The sequence below is a fragment of the Bombus affinis genome, chromosome 5 (assembly GCF_024516045.1).
Source record: "Bombus affinis isolate iyBomAffi1 chromosome 5, iyBomAffi1.2, whole genome shotgun sequence".
Taxonomy (NCBI): Eukaryota; Metazoa; Arthropoda; class Insecta; order Hymenoptera; family Apidae; genus Bombus; species Bombus affinis.
Window position 1 is genome coordinate 13,612 of NC_066348.1, and position 23,926 is coordinate 37,537.

A 23,926-nucleotide genomic window follows, 5' to 3' on the forward strand; every position below is an offset into this window, starting at 1 on the left:
TATACGTTATAACGTAACAATATACAACGTTATACGTTATATGGTAATGCTATATAACAATATACGTTATTTCGTAATAGTATATATCGTTTTACGTTATATGGTAATGCTATATAACGATATACGTTATAACGTAACACTATATAACGTTATACGTTATATGGTAATACTATACAACAATATACGTTTTTACATAATTGTATATATCGTTTTACGTTATATGGTAATGCTATATAACAATATACGTTTTTACGTTATAGTATATATCATTTTACGTTATATGGTAATGCTATATAACGATATACGTTATAACGTAACACTATATAACGTTATACGTTATATGGTAATACTATATAACGATATACGTTATTACGTAATAGTATATATCGTTATACGTTATTACGTAATAGTATATAATGTTATACTTTATATGGTAATACTATATAACGATATACGTTATTACGTAATAGTATATATTGTTATAGGATATAACGTAACACTATATAACGTTATACGTTATATGGTAATACTATATAACGATATACGTTATAACGTAACAATATATAACGTTATACGTTATATGGTAATACTATATAACGATATACGTTATAACGTATCACTATAAAACGTTATACGTTATATGGTAATACTATATAACAATATACGTTATTTCGTAATAGTATATATCGTTTTACGTTATATGGTAATGCTATATAACGTTATACGTTATTACGTAATAATATATATCGTTTTACGTTACATGGTAATGCTATATAACGTTATACGTTATAACGTAACACTATATAACGTTATACGTTATATGGTAATACTATATATCGTTATACGTTACAACGTAACAATATATAACGTTATACGTTATATGCTAATACTATATAACGATATATGTTATTACGTAATAGTATATATCGTTATACGTTATAACGTAACACTATATAACGTTATACGTTATTACGTAATAGTATATATAGTTATACGTTATATGGAAATACTATATAACGTTATACGTTATAGCGTAATACTATACAACGTTATACGTTATATGGTAATACAATATAACGTTATATGTTATATGGTAATACTGTATAACGTTGTACGTTATAACGTAACAATATATATCGTTATACGTTATATGGTAATACTATATAATGTTATACGTTATTACCAAATAGTATATATCGTTATAAGTTATATCGTAACACTATATAACGTTGTACGTTATATGGTAATACCATATAATGATATACGTTATTACGTAATAGTATATATCGTTTTACGTTATATGGTAATGCTATATAAGGTTATACGTTATAACGTATCACTATATAACGTTATACGTTATATGGTAATACTATATAACGATATACATTATAACGTATCACTATATAACGTTATACGTTATATGGTAATACTATATATCGTAATACGTTATAACGTAACAATATATAACGTTATACGTTATATGGTAATGCTATATAACGATATACGTTATATGGTAATACTATATAACGATATACGTTATTACGTAATAGTACATATCGTTATAGGATATAACGTAACACTATATAACGTTATACGTTATTACGTAATACTATATATCGTTATTCGTTATAACGTAACAATATATAACGTTATACGATATATGGTAATACTATATATCGTTATACGTTATAACGTAACAATATATAATGTTATACGTTATATGGTAATGCTATATAACGATATACGTTATAACGTAACACTATATAACGTTATACGTTATATGGTAATACTATATAACAATATACGTTATTTCGTAATAGTATATATCGTTTTACGTTATATGGTAATGCTATATAACGTTATACGTTATTACGTAATAATATATATCGTTTTACGTTACATGGTAATGCTATATAACGTTATACGTTATAACGTAACACTATATAACGATATACGTTATATGGTAATACTATATATCGTTATACGTTACAACGTAACACTATATAACGTTATACGCAATATGGTAATACTATATAACGATATACGTTATTACGCAATAGTATATATCGTTATAGGTTATAACGTAACACTATATAACGTTATACGTTATATGGTAATACTATATATCGTTATACGTTATAACGTATCACTATATAACGTTATACGTTATATGGTAATACTATATAACAGTATACGTTATTACATAATAGTATATATCGTTTTACGTTATATGATAATGCTATATAACGTTATACGTTATAACGTAACACTATATGACGTTATACGTTATATGGTAATACTATATAACAATATACGTTTTTACGTAATAGTATATATCGTTTTACGTTATATGGTAATACTATATAACGATATACGTTATTACGTAATGGTATATATCGTTATACTTTATATGGTAATACTATATAACGTTATAAGTTATAACGTATCACTATATAACGTTATACGTCATATGGTAATACTATATAACGATATACGTTATTACGTAATGGTATATATCGTTATACGTTATTACGTAATAGTATATAACGTTATACTTTATATGGTAATACTATATAACGTTATAAGTTATAACGTATCACTATATAACGTTATACGTTATATGGTAATACTATATAACAATATACGTTTTTACGTAATAGTATATATCGTTTTACGTTATATGGTAATGCTATATAACGATATACGTTATAACGTAACACTATATAACGTTATACGTTATATGGTAATACTATATAACGATATACGTTATTACGTAATGGTATATATCGTTATACGTTATTACGTAATAGTATATAACGTTATACTTTATATGGTAATACTATATAACGTTATAAGTTATAACGTATCACTATATAACGTTATACGTTATATGGTAATACTATATAACAATATACGTTTTTACGTAATAGTATATATCGTTTTACGTTATATGGTAATGCTATATAACGATATACGTTATAACGTAACACTATATAACGTTATACGTTATATGGTAATACTATATAACGATATACGTTATTACGTAATGGTATATATCGTTATACCTTATTACGTAATAGTATATAACGTTATACTTTATATGGTAATACTATATAACGTTATAAGTTATAACGTATCACTATATAACGTTATACGTTATATGGTAAGACTATATAACAATATACGTTTTTACGTAATAGTATATATCGTTTTACGTTATATGGTAATGCTATATAACGATGTACGTTATAAAGTAACACTATATAATGTTATACGTTATATGGTAATACTATATATCGTTATACGTTATAACGTAACAATATATAACGTTATACCTTATATGGTAATACTATATAATGTTATACGCTATTACTAAATAGTATATATCGTTATACGTTATTACGTAATAGTATATATCGTTATACGTTATATGGTAATACTATATAACAATATACGTTATAACGTAACACTATATAACGTTATACGTTATATGGTAATACTATATAACAATATACGTTATTTCGTAATAGTATATATCGTTTTACGTTATATGGTAATGCTATATAACGTTATACGATATTACGTAATAATGTATATCGTTTTACGTTACATGGTAATGCTATATAACGTTATACGTTATAACGTAACACTATATAACGTTATACGTTATATGGTAATACTATATATCGTTATACGTTACAACGTAACACTATATAACGTTATACGTAATATGGTAATTCTATATAACGTTATACGTTATTACGGAATAGTATATATCGTTATACGTTATATGGAAATACTATATCACGTTATACGTTATTGCGTAATACTATACAACGTTATACGTTATATGGTAATACTATATAATGTTATACGTTATTACTAAATAGTATATATCGTCATACGTTATATCGTAACACTATATAACGTTATACGTTATATGGTAATTCTATATAACGATATACGTTATAACGTAACACTATATAACGTTATACGTTATATGGTAATACTATATAACGATATACGTTATTACGTAATAGTATATATCGTTATACGTTATTACGTAATAGTATATAATGTTATACTTTATATGGTAATACTATATAACGTTATACGTTATAACGTATCACTATATAACGTTATACGTTATATGGTGATACTATATAACAATATACGTTTTTACGTAATAGTATATGTCGTTTTACGTTATATGGTAATGCTATATAACGATATACGTTATAACGTAAGACTATATAACGTTATACGTTATATGGTAATACTATACAACAATATACGTTTTTACATAATTGTATATATCGTTTTACGTTATATGGTAATGCTATATAACAATATACGTTTTTACGTTATAGTATATATCATTTTACGTTATATGGTAATGCTATATAACGATATACGTTATAACGTAACACTATATAACGTTATACGTTATATGGTAATACTATATAACGATATACGTTATTACGTAATAGTATATATCGTTATACGTTATTACGTAATAGTATATAATGTTATACTTTATATGGTAATACTATATAACGATATACGTTATTACGTAATAGTATATATTGTTATAGGATATAACGTAACACTATATAACGTTATACGTTATATGGTAATACTATATAACGATATACGTTATAACGTAACAATATATAACGTTATACGTTATATGGTAATACTATATAACGATATACGTTATAACGTATCACTATAAAACGTTATACGTTATATGGTAATACTATATAACAATATACGTTATTTCGTAATAGTATATATCGTTTTACGTTATATGGTAATGCTATATAACGTTATACGTTATTACGTAATAATATATATCGTTTTACGTTACATGGTAATGCTATATAACGTTATACGTTATAACGTAACACTATATAACGTTATACGTTATATGGTAATACTATATATCGTTATACGTTACAACGTAACAATATATAACGTTATACGTTATATGCTAATACTATATAACGATATATGTTATTACGTAATAGTATATATCGTTATACGTTATAACGTAACACTATATAACGTTATACGTTATTACGTAATAGTATATATAGTTATACGTTATATGGAAATACTATATAACGTTATACGTTATAGCGTAATACTATACAACGTTATACGTTATATGGTAATACAATATAACGTTATATGTTATATGGTAATACTGTATAACGTTGTACGTTATAACGTAACAATATATATCGTTATACGTTATATGGTAATACTATATAATGTTATACGTTATTACCAAATAGTATATATCGTTATAAGTTATATCGTAACACTATATAACGTTGTACGTTATATGGTAATACCATATAATGATATACGTTATTACGTAATAGTATATATCGTTTTACGTTATATGGTAATGCTATATAAGGTTATACGTTATAACGTATCACTATATAACGTTATACGTTATATGGTAATACTATATAACGATATACATTATAACGTATCACTATATAACGTTATACGTTATATGGTAATACTATATATCGTAATACGTTATAACGTAACAATATATAACGTTATACGTTATATGGTAATGCTATATAACGATATACGTTATATGGTAATACTATATAACGATATACGTTATTACGTAATAGTACATATCGTTATAGGATATAACGTAACACTATATAACGTTATACGTTATTACGTAATACTATATATCGTTATACGTTATAACGTAACAATATATAACGTTATACGATATATGGTAATACTATATATCGTTATACGTTATAACGTAACAATATATAATGTTATACGTTATATGGTAATGCTATATAACGATATACGTTATAACGTAACACTATATAACGTTATACGTTATATGGTAATACTATATAACAATATACGTTATTTCGTAATAGTATATATCGTTTTACGTTATATGGTAATGCTATATAACGTTATACGTTATTACGTAATAATATATATCGTTTTACGTTACATGGTAATGCTATATAACGTTATACGTTATAACGTAACACTATATAACGATATACGTTATATGGTAATACTATATATCGTTATACGTTACAACGTAACACTATATAACGTTATACGCAATATGGTAATACTATATAACGATATACGTTATTACGCAATAGTATATATCGTTATAGGTTATAACGTAACACTATATAACGTTATACGTTATATGGTAATACTATATATCGTTATACGTTATAACGTATCACTATATAACGTTATACGTTATATGGTAATACTATATAACAGTATAAGTTATTACATAATAGTATATATCGTTTTACGTTATATGATAATGCTATATAACGTTATACGTTATAACGTAACACTATATGACGTTATACGTTATATGGTAATACTATATAACAATATACGTTTTTACGTAATAGTATATATCGTTTTACGTTATATGGTAATACTATATAACGATATACGTTATTACGTAATGGTATATATCGTTATACTTTATATGGTAATACTATATAACGTTATAAGTTATAACGTATCACTATATAACGTTATACGTTATATGGTAATACTATATAACGATATACGTTATTACGTAATGGTATATATCGTTATACGTTATTACGTAATAGTATATAACGTTATACTTTATATGGTAATACTATATAACGTTATAAGTTATAACGTATCACTATATAACGTTATACGTTATATGGTAATACTATATAACAATATACGTTTTTACGTAATAGTATATATCGTTTTACGTTATATGGTAATGCTATATAACGATATACGTTATAACGTAACACTATATAACGTTATACGTTATATGGTAATACTATATAACGATATACGTTATTACGTAATGGTATATATCGTTATACGTTATTACGTAATAGTATATAACGTTATACTTTATATGGTAATACTATATAACGTTATAAGTTATAACGTATCACTATATAACGTTATACGTTATATGGTAATACTATATAACGATATACGTTATTACGTAATGGTATATATCGTTATACCTTATTACGTAATAGTATATAACGTTATACTTTATATGGTAATACTATATAACGTTATAAGTTATAACGTATCACTATATAACGTTATACGTTATATGGTAAGACTATATAACAATATACGTTTTTACGTAATAGTATATATCGTTTTACGTTATATGGTAATGCTATATAACGATGTACGTTATAAAGTAACACTATATAATGTTATACGTTATATGGTAATACTATATATCGTTATACGTTATAACGTAACAATATATAACGTTATACCTTATATGGTAATACTATATAATGTTATACGCTATTACTAAATAGTATATATCGTTATACGTTATTACGTAATAGTATATATCGTTATACGTTATATGGTAATACTATATAACAATATACGTTATAACGTAACACTATATAACGTTATACGTTATATGGTAATACTATATAACAATATACGTTATTTCGTAATAGTATATATCGTTTTACGTTATATGGTAATGCTATATAACGTTATACGATATTACGTAATAATGTATATCGTTTTACGTTACATGGTAATGCTATATAACGTTATACGTTATAACGTAACACTATATAACGTTATACGTTATATGGTAATACTATATATCGTTATACGTTACAACGTAACACTATATAACGTTATACGTAATATGGTAATTCTATATAACGTTATACGTTATTACGGAATAGTATATATCGTTATACGTTATATGGAAATACTATATCACGTTATACGTTATTGCGTAATACTATACAACGTTATACGTTATATGGTAATACTATATAATGTTATACGTTATTACTAAATAGTATATATCGTCATACGTTATATCGTAACACTATATAACGTTATACGTTATATGGTAATTCTATATAACGATATACGTTATAACGTAACACTATATAACGTTATACGTTATATGGTAATACTATATAACGATATACGTTATTACGTAATAGTATATATCGTTATACGTTATTACGTAATAGTATATAATGTTATACTTTATATGGTAATACTATATAACGTTATACGTTATAACGTATCACTATATAACGTTATACGTTATATGGTGATACTATATAACAATATACGTTTTTACGTAATAGTATATGTCGTTTTACGTTATATGGTAATGCTATATAACGATATACGTTATAACGTAAGACTATATAACGTTATACGTTATATGGTAATACTATACAACAATATACGTTTTTACATAATTGTATATATCGTTTTACGTTATATGGTAATGCTATATAACAATATACGTTTTTACGTTATAGTATATATCATTTTACGTTATATGGTAATGCTATATAACGATATACGTTATAACGTAACACTATATAACGTTATACGTTATATGGTAATACTATATAACGATATACGTTATTACGTAATAGTATATATCGTTATACGTTATTACGTAATAGTATATAATGTTATACTTTATATGGTAATACTATATAACGATATACGTTATTACGTAATAGTATATATTGTTATAGGATATAACGTAACACTATATAACGTTATACGTTATATGGTAATACTATATAACGATATACGTTATAACGTAACAATATATAACGTTATACGTTATATGGTAATACTATATAACGATATACGTTATAACGTATCACTATAAAACGTTATACGTTATATGGTAATACTATATAACAATATACGTTATTTCGTAATAGTATATATCGTTTTACGTTATATGGTAATGCTATATAACGTTATACGTTATTACGTAATAATATATATCGTTTTACGTTACATGGTAATGCTATATAACGTTATACGTTATAACGTAACACTATATAACGTTATACGTTATATGGTAATACTATATATCGTTATACGTTACAACGTAACAATATATAACGTTATACGTTATATGCTAATACTATATAACGATATATGTTATTACGTAATAGAATATATCGTTATACGTTATAACGTAACACTATATAACGTTATACGTTATTACGTAATAGTATATATAGTTATACGTTATATGGAAATACTATATAACGTTATACGTTATAGCGTAATACTATACAACGTTATACGTTATATGGTAATACAATATAACGTTATATGTTATATGGTAATACTGTATAACGTTGTACGTTATAACGTAACAATATATATCGTTATACGTTATATGGTAATACTATATAATGTTATACGTTATTACCAAATAGTATATATCGTTATAAGTTATATCGTAACACTATATAACGTTGTACGTTATATGGTAATACCATATAATGATATACGTTATTACGTAATAGTATATATCGTTTTACGTTATATGGTAATGCTATATAAGGTTATACGTTATAACGTATCACTATATAACGTTATACGTTATATGGTAATACTATATAACGATATACATTATAACGTATCACTATATAACGTTATACGTTATATGGTAATACTATATATCGTAATACGTTATAACGTAACAATATATAACGTTATACGTTATATGGTAATGCTATATAACGATATACGTTATATGGTAATACTATATAACGATATACGTTATTACGTAATAGTACATATCGTTATAGGATATAACGTAACACTATATAACGTTATACGTTATTACGTAATACTATATATCGTTATACGTTATAACGTAACAATATATAACGTTATACGATATATGGTAATACTATATATCGTTATACGTTATAACGTAACAATATATAATGTTATACGTTATATGGTAATGCTATATAACGATATACGTTATAACGTAACACTATATAACGTTATACGTTATATGGTAATACTATATAACAATATACGTTATTTCGTAATAGTATATATCGTTTTACGTTATATGGTAATGCTATATAACGTTATACGTTATTACGTAATAATATATATCGTTTTACGTTACATGGTAATGCTATATAACGTTATACGTTATAACGTAACACTATATAACGATATACGTTATATGGTAATACTATATATCGTTATACGTTACAACGTAACACTATATAACGTTATACGCAATATGGTAATACTATATAACGATATACGTTATTACGCAATAGTATATATCGTTATAGGTTATAACGTAACACTATATAACGTTATACGTTATATGGTAATACTATATATCGTTATACGTTATAACGTATCACTATATAACGTTATACGTTATATGGTAATACTATATAACAGTATAAGTTATTACATAATAGTATATATCGTTTTACGTTATATGATAATGCTATATAACGTTATACGTTATAACGTAACACTATATGACGTTATACGTTATATGGTAATACTATATAACAATATACGTTTTTACGTAATAGTATATATCGTTTTACGTTATATGGTAATACTATATAACGATATACGTTATTACGTAATGGTATATATCGTTATACTTTATATGGTAATACTATATAACGTTATAAGTTATAACGTATCACTATATAACGTTATACGTTATATGGTAATACTATATAACGATATACGTTATTACGTAATGGTATATATCGTTATACGTTATTACGTAATAGTATATAACGTTATACTTTATATGGTAATACTATATAACGTTATAAGTTATAACGTATCACTATATAACGTTATACGTTATATGGTAATACTATATAACAATATACGTTTTTACGTAATAGTATATATCGTTTTACGTTATATGGTAATGCTATATAACGATATACGTTATAACGTAACACTATATAACGTTATACGTTATATGGTAATACTATATAACGATATACGTTATTACGTAATGGTATATATCGTTATACGTTATTACGTAATAGTATATAACGTTATACTTTATATGGTAATACTATATAACGTTATAAGTTATAACGTATCACTATATAACGTTATACGTTATATGGTAATACTATATAACAATATACGTTTTTACGTAATAGTATATATCGTTTTACGTTATATGGTAATGCTATATAACGATATACGTTATAACGTAACACTATATAACGTTATACGTTATATGGTAATACTATATAACGATATACGTTATTACGTAATGGTATATATCGTTATACGTTATTACGTAATAGTATATAACGTTATACTTTATATGGTAATACTATATAACGTTATAAGTTATAACGTATCACTATATAACGTTATACGTTATATGGTAATACTATATAACAATATACGTTTTTACGTAATAGTATATATCGTTTTACGTTATATGGTAATGCTATATAACGATGTACGTTATAAAGTAACACTATATAATGTTATACGTTATATGGTAATACTATATATCGTTATACGTTATAACGTAACAATATATAACGTTATACCTTATATGGTAATACTATATAATGTTATACGTTATTACTAAATAGTATATATCGTTATACGTTATTACGTAATAGTATATATCGTTATACGTTATATGGTAATACTATATAACAATATACGTTATAACGTAACACTATATAACGTTATACGTTATATGGTAATACTATATAACAATATACGTTATTTCGTAATAGTATATATCGTTTTACGTTATATGGTAATGCTATATAACGTTATACGGTATTACGTAATAATGTATATCGTTTTACGTTACATGGTAATGCTATATAACGTTATACGTTATAACGTAACACTATATAACGTTATACGTTATATGGTAATACTATATATCGTTATACGTTACAACGTAACACTATATAACGTTATACGTAATATGGTAATTCTATATAACGTTATACGTTATTACGGAATAGTATATATCGTTATACGTTATATGGAAATACTATATCACGTTATACGTTATTGCGTAATACTATACAACGTTATACGTTATATGGTAATACTATATAATGTTATACGTTATTACTAAATAGTATATATCGTCATACGTTATATCGTAACACTATATAACGTTATACGTTATATGGTAATTCTATATAACGATATACGTTATAACGTAACACTATATAACGTTATACGTTATATGGTAATACTATATAACGATATACGTTATTACGTAATAGTATATATCGTTATACGTTATTACGTAATAGTATATAATGTTATACTTTATATGGTAATACTATATAACGTTATACGTTATAACGTATCACTATATAACGTTATACGTTATATGGTAATACTATATAACAATATACGTTTTTACGTAATAGTATATGTCGTTTTACGTTATATGGTAATGCTATATAACGATATACGTTATAACGTAACACTATATAACGTTATACGTTATATGGTAATACTATATAACGATATACGTTATTACGTAATAGTATATATCGTTATACGTTATTACGTAATAGCATATAATGTTATACTTTATATGGTAATACTATATAACGTTATAAGTTATAACGTATCACTATATAACGTTATACGTTATATGGTAATGCTATATAACAATATACGTTTTTACGTAATAGTATATATCGTTTTACGTTATATGGTAATGCTATATAACGATGTACGTTATAACGTAACACTATATAATGTTATACGTTATATGGTAATGCTATATATCGTTATACGTTATAACGTAACAATATATAACGTTATACCTTATATGGTAATACTATATAATGTTACACGTTATTACTAAATAGTATATATCGTTATACGTTATTACGTAATAATATATATCGTTATACGTTATATGGTAATACTATATAACAATATACGTTATTAGGTAATAGTATATATCGTTTTAAGTTATATGGTAATGCTATATAACGTTATACGTTATAACGTAACACTATATAACGTTATACGTTATATGGTAATACTATATATCGTTATACGTTAGAACGTAACAATATATAACGTTATACGTTATATGGTAATACTATATAACGATATACGTTATTACTCAATAGTATATATCGTTATAGGTTATAACGTAACACTATATAACGTTATACGTTATATGGTAATACTATATATCGTTATACGTTATAACGTATCACTATATAACGTTATAGGTTATATGGTAATACTATATAACAGTATAAGTTATTACATAATAGTATATATCGTTTTACGTTATATGATAATGCTATATAACGTTATACGTTATAACGTAACACTATATGACGTTATACGTTATATGGTAATACTATATAACAATATACGTTTTTACGTAATAGTATATATCGTTTTACGTTATATGGTAATGCTATATAACAATATACGTTTTTACGTAATAGTATATATCGTTTTACGTTATATGGTAATGCTATATAACGATATACGTTATAACGTAACACTATATAACGTTATACGTTATATGGTAATACTATATAACGATATACGTTATTACGTAATGGTATATATCGTTATACGTTATTACGTAATAGTATATAACGTTATACTTTATATGGTAATACTATATAACGTTATAAGTTATAACGTATCACTATATAACGTTATACGTTATATGGTAATACTATATAACAATATACGTTTTTACGTAATAGTATATATCGTTTTACGTTATATGGTAATGCTATATAACGATGTACGTTATAACGTAACACTATATAATGTTATACGTTATATGCTAATACTATATATCGTTATACGTTATAACGTAACAATATATAACGTTATACCTTATATGGTAATACTATATAATGTTATACGTTATTACTAAATAGTATATATCGTTATACGTTATTACGTAATAGTATATATCGTTATACGTTATATGGTAATACTATATAACAATATACGTTATTAGGTAATAGTATATATCGTTTTACGTTATATGGTAATGCTATATAACGTTATACGTTATAACGTAACACTATATAACGTTATACTTTATATGGTAATACTATATAACGTTATACGTTATAACGTAACAATATACAGCGTTATACGTTATATGATAATACTATATAACGTTATACGTTATAACGTAAGAATATATATCGCTATACGTTATTACGTAATAGTATATAACGTTATACGCGATGTGGTAATACTGTATAACGTTATACGTTATAACGTAACAATATACAACGTTATACGTTATTACGTAAGAGTAAAAGGTATGTAAATATGAAACCGGAATTTTTGTATAGAAAATTGCACGTTTATTGTACGATAATTATACGTTATATGGTAGCACCATATAACGTTATACGTTATAACGTAACGCTATATAACGTTATACGTTATATGGTAATACTATATGACGATATACGTTATAACGTAAGAATATACAACGTTATACGTTATATGGTAATACTGTCACGTCCCGCGTTCCGCACGTGACGCCACGAACCAATAACTTATGAATAATTAAACACGTCCAATAATAATAAATTAACTAATAACTAACCAATCAAAATAAAAAGAATTATACGACAGACAATCAAAATGAAATAAATGAATCAATAAGAAGAAACACTACAACCAATCAGCAATGACATATAAAATACAAATAAAATGAAATAATTAAATGAACCAATAAATAAAACAAGCCGCGATTCAAATGTATGAGATTTCTCTGCGAAAACACATGTATATACACACACGTGTATGCATATCTGTGTGTGTGACCTACTTCGTGAATCTGAATAATTGGTAATCTAATAAAATATAAAAGAAATAAAATATACTACACTACATCAGCATTCTAATAAAAGTGAAAATTGTACACAAGATTACTCTGCGACACACACATATATAGATATACACATGCGTACGCGTATCTTTGGGAAAAATTCATAATATATATATATATATGTATGTATACGTTATTAAACCATTAAAACACAAAGAAATAAATATATAGAATTACATTTCTACGAACCTAGAGAATTATATACGAAATCCACATTATGGAATATTCAACCAATTAACGATCTGAGAAACAATGAGAATAACAATACACGCACATATACATATGCATATATATATTTTACATAATGGAAAATTACATTGTGAAATGTATATATATATATATACAAATATTATTATATCGAACAACTACTCATCTAATATACAAAACCACCTTGTAAAAATTACATTATTGAACATTCAACTAAACCAACTGAAGATTTAATATAATAATATATAATAATATAATAATATATATATATATACATAGATATGTGAAATATCAGCGTTGTATATAACCAGAAACAATACAAATGTCACACGACTTCTTCAACATACTCATACACGACATCTTCGACTCTTCGTTCCTGCCAACAACACCTCACACGATGACTGTGTTTTCTAGGGCCACTTACGGATTCTTTACAATTCTTCTTCTTCTTGCACTGAAATATCATATGCAGTGAATAAAATACGAAAGAAGCAGGATGAACTAAATAAAAGAAATCATAACAAGATACACACCGAGACAGTCCGCATGGGAACCTCTGACAAAGATACCTCCGTATCTATCATTAAACGCATAATAATCAAGATGCACAAACCTCATTTGGAAGTCGACACCACTCACAGCGCGCCAATGCAAGGGAGGAAAACGAATGAAATTGTATTTCGTGAAGACGTTTCACCACTTTCCATAGATCAGAAACTGGAGTTACACAACTAATAACCTAATAACAAGAAAGTAATATAAAATATACACGATTTAATATATAGCAAATATGGACATATAAATCTACAAGGAGCAAAATATATCTCATATTGTCAAATAAAACCAAATTGTCAAAAGATCATCAGGACACGACGCCAACGAAGGTGCCACTGTGCCTATTTGAATGGAAAACCGCCACTTCAGCATCATCCCTCGCACATATTCACACACGCACGTCGATCACGTCATCTCGTACCATTCACATATCTTCCTCCTCTTGCGCTAAAACAAATTCACAAGTTTAAGGAAACAAACAACATGCGAAACGAGACAGAATACTAAAAACACACTCACACAGTTCGCACAGGCGCGGACGCTTTTGTGTCCATGACTCAACATAACCTGTAATCATCAAACTCCACGTTCTCTCATGGAAACTCTAAAAACCTGCAGCATTGCGATTCCCACCGGAACGAACTGTCACGTGACTGTCATCCCATTGGGGATGTCATTATAAAAAGCGTAGCGACACAATTCAAATGGGAGTAATCGTTATCAGTTAGAATAAAAGAGAGTAATTGTTAGCGGATCAGTTGAATAAAAGAGTAAGAGAGTAATTGTTAGCGTTCAGGAGAATTTAGCGAAAATAAGGAGAGTAATTGTTAGTCGTTCAATTGAATTTGAGTGAGTCTGATATCAGTTCGTTCAGTTGATTTAATTAGAATTTAAGTTAGCATTAGAGAATAATTGTTCGTTCCAGTTCGAGTTTAAGAATTACGAGATATAAATGTTATTAGTCAGTTCGAATTATAAAATAATTGTTATTAGTCAGTTAGAATTAAAACAATAGTTGGCTCAAGTTTTTGTGTTAGAATTTCGAATTGTTAAACGCGTCCGGACACACTGTTGTTTACACTGTTCAAATTAAATAAAGATTAAAACGAAAAATTATAGAAGTGTCGATCTTTGTAAAACCGGAATCACTCTAGCGGCCTGCCCGTTCATCAGCGGAGGCCAACGTCAGGTGAGTTAACTTTTAATTATTAGTATTAATTAATAATTAAAATAATAAATAATATCAATAATTAGTATAATTCGTCATTAATTCCGCCAGTAATAATTATTTATAATATAATTGTTTATTCCAAACAATCCTCTCCCGTGCTAGTATTCCTGCGCATAGCAGGTTAGCCGAAACGTGGAGATTGTTGACCAGTGGCCTAAACTCCAATCAACGCTACATAATCTAACAAGAAATATCTAATTGAAACAGTCCTTAGACTGTTTCTGGTGGCAGCGACTACTACATTGTTTAAAATTTCAAAATTTGGATAGCGAAACGTAACAATATATATATATATATTAGATAAAAATTTTGGTGACAGCGGTGGGATACGCTCCACGGAGGATTACAGCTGGTATAAACAATAATATACGCTCATAGGTTTAAAGTTTTTCAGTTTATTAACTGGAACATACACATAAACATATACAAAAAGAAAAAAAAAACATGGCGGTCGCACGAGACTCACTAAACGAGGACACGATTACGTTGTTGTCGGAAAAATTGAAAGCGTGGGACGAGAATTTTCGCGTACTAACCGACATTAATGCAAGTCTAAGCAGAGTGGAAGAAGACCTGCGTGCAAGTGGGGAATCGAGAGATACCGAAATTCCCACATCGACGCCGTTAATTCCGCGAGGAATAAGACCCATTAATGATAATTTTCAACCAATTAAACTAAAAGACGCGATCGAGTCAGTGCCAGTGTTCGACGGCCATCGAACACCGGTATTTCAATTTTTAAGGGCATGCGAACGAGCTCGAAGTATGGTGCCAAGAAGTCAAGAACCTTACCTAGTAAAATTATTGATGAACAAACTACGCGGACACGCGTTTCTCGCCGTAAAGGACGGTGCAGTATTAACCCTGAACGATTTCGGAAATAGGTTAAAAAATATGTTCGGTCCGGGAAAAACAATTAACGAATACAGAGGTGAACTAGCGACGGTGTTTCAACGACCGGGGGAAGAGATCTTAGATTACATAGATCGCGTCAAAAATCTCAGGCTAGCATTAATGGACGAGGAAAGATGCGGATTTGATACCGTGTCCGCGGATGTCCAAGACACTATAGATTGGGACACGGCAGAAGCCTTCGTTAAAGGACTCCCAAACGAGGTATTTATGCGGGTAAAATTAGCCGGATATCAATCCCTAGACGACGCGTTTTGCCAAGCCGTGAGAGCTACAAGATAATTGAAACAAATAAATAACAGATCGCGATGTCAACGACTAGGGAACCCAAACAATCATAACTGGAACGGCTCTCGCCCTAACAACGACAACAATTGTAACAACAACCGCAATATCAACGGAAATAACCGCCAGGATCGAAGATTCGTGCCGCCGACGCAGAATCGTCCGACACCTCCGAATAATTATAATGGAAACAACACTCGTACCCTATACGATAGTAACAACATCAGAAACCACCACCAGGATTGGAGATTTGTATCGCCGTCGCGGAATCGTCTAAGCGACCCGGGAATAGAGAAAGATATTAGGAAAAGAGCAAGAGCAATAACCTGGAAAGAAAAATGCGTAGATAAACATCTCAAAAGAGATCCAAGTCAAAGGAGGGATGCTGATTATTTGAAACAACCAACCTTCCAATACAAACACTGTTCCGTTGCTGCGATAAAAGACGATGTTACTTTAAGTAGCAAGAGGACGCACGGCACCACAGACGAAATCATGAATGAAAAATCTCCCGAATCCCCAGCCAAAATAAACAACACTAATATCAAAGAACTTTCAGAAGAGGCAGAAACTAGGAAATTGAACGACGAAACGAAAGGCGACGTTTATCCCCTGCCTAATATCACGGTTGACTCGGCAAGAATACAAAAGCAAGGTTCCACGAATTTTGTGAACGTTTCAAATATAATACGAAAAGAGATAGCGAGCGTATCACCCTCAAAAACTTCTATAAAACCATCAGAAAGTAACTTTATCGAACTCAAAGTCAAGCCATTAAATTCTAAGAAAACTCAGACTATAGAGAATAAAAGTATAGCCATCCCTAAACCCAAAACAGAATCTATAAGCAAAAAGGTTTGTAATAAAAATTCAAAGAATAATTCTAAATCTACTGAAAATATTCCTAAACGTCCCATACAAGTAATTAATAAATTACATATAATAAGCACTTCCAGTGAACCTATTCATTCTAAAAAAAGTAGAGAAAACTCAACAGGTTGTGAATAAAATAAATAAAGAAGGAAAGGGGTGACCGAAAAGAATTCTAAACATATTCAGGCTGGAAAAACACAAGTTAAACGGGCTCAAGGAAATCGAAAAGAAGAAAATAGAGAATCACCAGTCGAAGGCGCATATGAAACCTTGAGTAAATACGCTAGCCATTGGATTACAATTGGAGTAAAAATACTTCATTGGTTACTATACCTAGTGTCTGATGTAGCCAGCAAAAATGCTGATCTAATGATTCCTCTTGGAAACTATAGATGGTATCATACTATACTATATCCAAAATATTTATGGTTTAATATAGCTATGGCATTTACAAGACTTCGTATTTTGAATGCTATTGGCGAACAACTTGATAATTGGTTCGGTGATAGTAAACTTGCGTCTTTGCGCAAAATAAAAACCAAAATGAAAAAAAGGAAGAAAGTAGTAATTAGATATATGGTAGTCTTGAACCCAATGCAACAAAGGTTATTAGTTCGCAAGGAAAATGGATATATACTAACGATTCGAGATTTACACGAAGGAATAAAATTCTCCCCACACGAACTAGTCTTTGGGCACTTAGCCAGAGAACCTACTGGCGAGATGATAACCGAGGAGAATATGGAACCAACATATGCAGAGTATCTCAGAGACCTGTTCGATAAAATCGTCACCGTTCAACAAATGGCAAGAGAAAATCTGATAAAATCCAAATTAAAGTCAAAAGAATACTATGGCAGACAAATCAACCCGCAAAATTTCAAAATAGGAGATCTAGTATATCTATTAAAGGAACCCAGAAGAGGAAAATTTTCCGACCAATATTCGGGACCGCATAAAGTGTTGGAAATTTTAGAAAACCAAAACGTCATGATTGAAGTGAAAAGGATTCCGCGAACAGTGCACTTAAATAAGTTAAAATTAGCGCATAACCGAAATAAACAATAAACGAAACGTTTTCAGAAGGTAACACAGTACAGTAGTATGTAGTGTAGTGCTGCTCGTCGAATAATGCGGATAATGGAAACCTAAAAAGAAAAGGAAATTACTATGTACTTTCTAAACATTACTCAAATATAAAATGTATTAATTCAATAAAGTGATTAAAACGGTGAAAGTGAAAAGTACCTTGTGAACAATTAACTATTGTAAAAGGAAGTGTATATGCAAAGACAGGCCATAAGCCCATATTCGTAAAACATAACGTATGACAGCCATCTGAAACAAATGGAAGAATTAACCTCAATTACCTTAATACAAAATATAATAGTACTAAACGATTATAACAATATCGTGGTTAAACCAAAGTAAGTGCGACACTGCTTGTCGAATAGTGCAGATAGTGGAAACCTAAAAACAAAAGAAAGATTACTATTTGCGTTCTATAAAACGTGTTAATTCAATAACATAATTAAAGGCAGTGAAAGTAAAAAGTACCTAGTCCACAACTAATCATTGTAGAAGGAAGTGTACATGCAGGAATTCCGCAGAGATAAATTATGGATCCACTCCGTAGAACATAAAATACGACTGCCAGCTGAAACGAATGCAAGAACTGGCCTCAATTGCCTTGACATATATGAAAAGAAATAATACTATTAAAACTTACAACAAGATTGCCAATTACGTCGGGTAGGTGTCTTGCTTGAGCGACGTAGCGTGTAGACTTGGAGAATAAAGACGAAGTAACTATGAACAGTAATAATATAGTTTACAAGTTCTAATCTATAATACATGAATTAGTCTCGACTTACATTACACGATTATTATTATACCTCACATATAGAAACAGATTTGTAATGCACAATAGCGGTCGCTCACACAATGCACTACGTGCATATTGAATTAATTAACTAAATGATATGTTTATACTCACAAATATAGGATGAATAAAGGTATCTGTAGTAAGTATTTTGAATATAATGAAAACCGGATGATGCCTTACACACGGTAACGCAGCATCGAAGGAATAGGATTTGAGAAACTACAAACGGTAATAATTCAATAAACAAGTTTTAACCAATAATACATAGATTAGCTCAAAAAATTATACTATACAAATATGAAATAATAATAAATCACAAGTACTAAGTAACAACAGATTAATAGGGAAGATATAGAAATAGCTAATAAAATAGAAATAGGCTAGAAATTAATCAAGATAGATTAGCCGAGCATTAATAATTAAACATAATTAAAATTAGGAATTATCATATTGTGTTAAGCTATTACAGCATTACTATATCAAATTACGTATAAAGAAATAAGGTTATACTACACAGTGGTGACTGGTGACACTATGCACGCATTAGATTAAACCAATTAAACAAAAGCTACATAAATATAAACTACCTTATAATTAAACAGTGAAACGATTCTATTAGTAATTAATATTTTCGACAACGATATAATCCACACGCTATTACATTAAAATAACACACAGTATATATACACATATTACAACAAATACAAAACAATGTTAAATTAAACATACACATTATGACGAACACAAAACAACACCGTTGACACTTCACTAGAACGGAGTTGAAACTAAGTAACAAAACAATTATTACAATATCAAACAAATTTACAAAACACCACACTCTTATTTAAGACGTACACAAACATCCATTTTGGAAATCCGTCGCGAGCGTGAAGCAGTTCTCACGCATGCGCAATGAACTACATGCAATAATTATACACACTAAAATAAATACAGAATAATATTATTCCCACTTCAATTATACGTCAACTGCTAAAATAAAGTCACAAATAATTAACAAATAAATAATAAAACCGCATGAATAAAATTCACCATATACTAGAGACATTCATGAACGGCCATCTTAGATTGTCACGAATAGGGAATAGTCCTTACGCACGCGCAATGAAACACATATACATAAATAATATTAATTTTATTTGAATTACACGTCACCTACTAAAATAAAGTTAAAAATAATTAATAGATAGATAATTAATTCGATATTGGCAAAAGTCACCACATATTAGGGACATCCACCACCAATCAACGCATGTATGTAGTAACTTTAATACCTTACAAATAAATTATATTTCTAATAAAAAAATAATAAAAAGACGGGTACGATAATCTAGACTTAGGCTATCGCGACCCATACGAAGACCCTCCAACACGTTTTTATGCACACAAATTCAAAGAGCGCGTTGTAGATTGTGTGAAATACAAATAACAAAACTCCAACCCGCGATATTTTGTCTGCAATGCATAAATGTCAATCTTAACACGACACAATAACCCCAAAGAAATCTTTTGATGTAAGGAATTGTAGTTCGCGCTGTTGCCCGTTAGGATGGACCAACAACCAATCGCAACTACATCTGCTACGATCAGTCAAATTTCCTTCGGAAATTTGAACACCAAGGGCGGGGGTGTCACGTCCCGCGTTCCGCACGTGACGCCACGAACCAATAACTTATGAATAATTAAACACGACCAATAATAATAAATTAACTAATAACTAACCAATCAAAATAAAAAGAATTATACGACAGACAATCAAAATGAAATAAATGAATCAATAAGAAGAAACACTACAACCAATCAGCAATGACATATAAAATACAAATAAAATGAAATAATTAAATGAACCAATAAATAAAACAAGCCGCGATTCAAATGTATGAGATTTCTCTGCGAAAACACATGTATATACACACACGTGTATGCATATCTGTGTGTGTGACCTACTTCGTGAATCTGAATAATTGGTAATCTAATAAAATAAACAAAAGAAATAAAATATACTACACTACATCAGCATTCTAATAAAAGTGAAAATTGTATACAAGATTGCCCTGCGACACACACATATATAGATATACACATGCGTACGCGTATCTTTGGGAAAATTCATAATATATATATGTATGTATACGTTATTAAACCATTAAAACGCAAAGAAATAAATATATAGATTTACATTTCTACGAACCTAGAGAATTATATGCGAAATCCACATTATGGAATATTCAACCAATTAACGATCCGAGAAACAATGAGAATAACAATACGCGCACATATACATATGCATATATATATTTTACATAATGGAAAATTACATTGTGAAATGTATATATATATATACACATATTATTATATCGAACAACTACTCATCTAATATACAAAACCACCTTGTAAAAATTACATTACTGAACATTCAACTAAACCAACTGAAGATTTAATATAATAATATATAATAATATATATATATATATATATATATATATATATATATATATATATATATATATATATATATATATATATATATATATATATACATAGATACGTGAAATAGCGTTGTATATAACCGGAAACAATACAAATGTCACACGACTTCTTCAACAACTTCGACTCTTCGTTCCTGCCGACAACACCTCACACGATGACTGTGTCACGTAAAATAAAAAGCAGGAGGCTCGAACGAAAAGAAAAAATTGAGATAACAAAAAAAAACGAGAGAATTTATTTCTGAATTTACACTGACTGCGATTTTGTTCTGAGCTCCAGCCGTGATTTTCCAAGACTGAAGCTCTTACAATTTGACTTTCGGTAACATCTGTTTCTTCTTTGTTTGTCATCCCTCAATATCCCCACTACCCTGTAGGCGTACGTGACCGTTGTCACACTTCTAGGACATTCGGTGGAAGGACCGTTAGGATACAGATGACTCATTAGGCACTTCGGCGATATACATTGTCGCCAAGGCCGCCACATCTTTATCTCCATCATCGGTCCATCGGATTTGAAGTATGCCGGTCGTGACAACTGCGTCTTCTAGGGCCACTTACGGATTCTTTACAATTCTTCTTCTTCTTGCACTGAAATATCATATGCAGTGAATAAAATACGAAAGAAGCAGGATGAACTAAATAAAAGAAATCATAACAAGATACACACCGAATAATACCGTAATAGTAGAAAGCATGTAAATATA

The 23,926-nt window shown here is 28.1% G+C and overlaps 1 protein-coding gene and 1 long non-coding RNA gene across 15 annotated transcripts; both read right to left on the reverse strand.

Annotated features, from left to right (window-relative positions):
* Window positions 1-15,041: 15,041 nt before the first annotated feature.
* On the reverse strand, window positions 15,042-23,385 carry LOC126916899 (uncharacterized). The gene is made up of 2 exons (XR_007710812.1): window positions 23,339-23,385; window positions 15,042-15,317 (listed from the first exon to the last, which is right to left on the reverse strand). It is a non-coding gene; the product is annotated as an uncharacterized LOC126916899 (long non-coding RNA).
* On the reverse strand, window positions 15,731-23,344 carry LOC126916888 (uncharacterized). 14 transcript variants are annotated; one of them, XR_007710794.1, is made up of 8 exons: window positions 21,300-21,746; window positions 20,557-20,636; window positions 20,385-20,502; window positions 20,226-20,297; window positions 20,076-20,165; window positions 17,550-19,975; window positions 16,046-16,093; window positions 15,731-15,973 (listed from the first exon to the last, which is right to left on the reverse strand). XR_007710794.1 is itself a non-coding variant. In XM_050723172.1 (7 exons), exons 2-7 carry the CDS (start codon window positions 21,573-21,575, stop codon window positions 15,932-15,934), a joined length of 318 nt encoding a protein of 105 aa, XP_050579129.1. In that variant the 5' UTR covers window positions 21,576-21,651; window positions 21,763-22,856; the 3' UTR covers window positions 15,731-15,931. The 14 variants fall into 14 exon arrangements, 6 of the variants coding, with proteins under 6 accessions (XP_050579129.1, XP_050579126.1, XP_050579128.1 ...); XR_007710792.1 differs by having other exon boundaries at window positions 20,076-20,297; window positions 21,568-21,746; XR_007710791.1 differs by having other exon boundaries at window positions 20,076-20,297; window positions 20,385-20,484.
* Window positions 23,386-23,926: the final 541 nt, after the last annotated feature.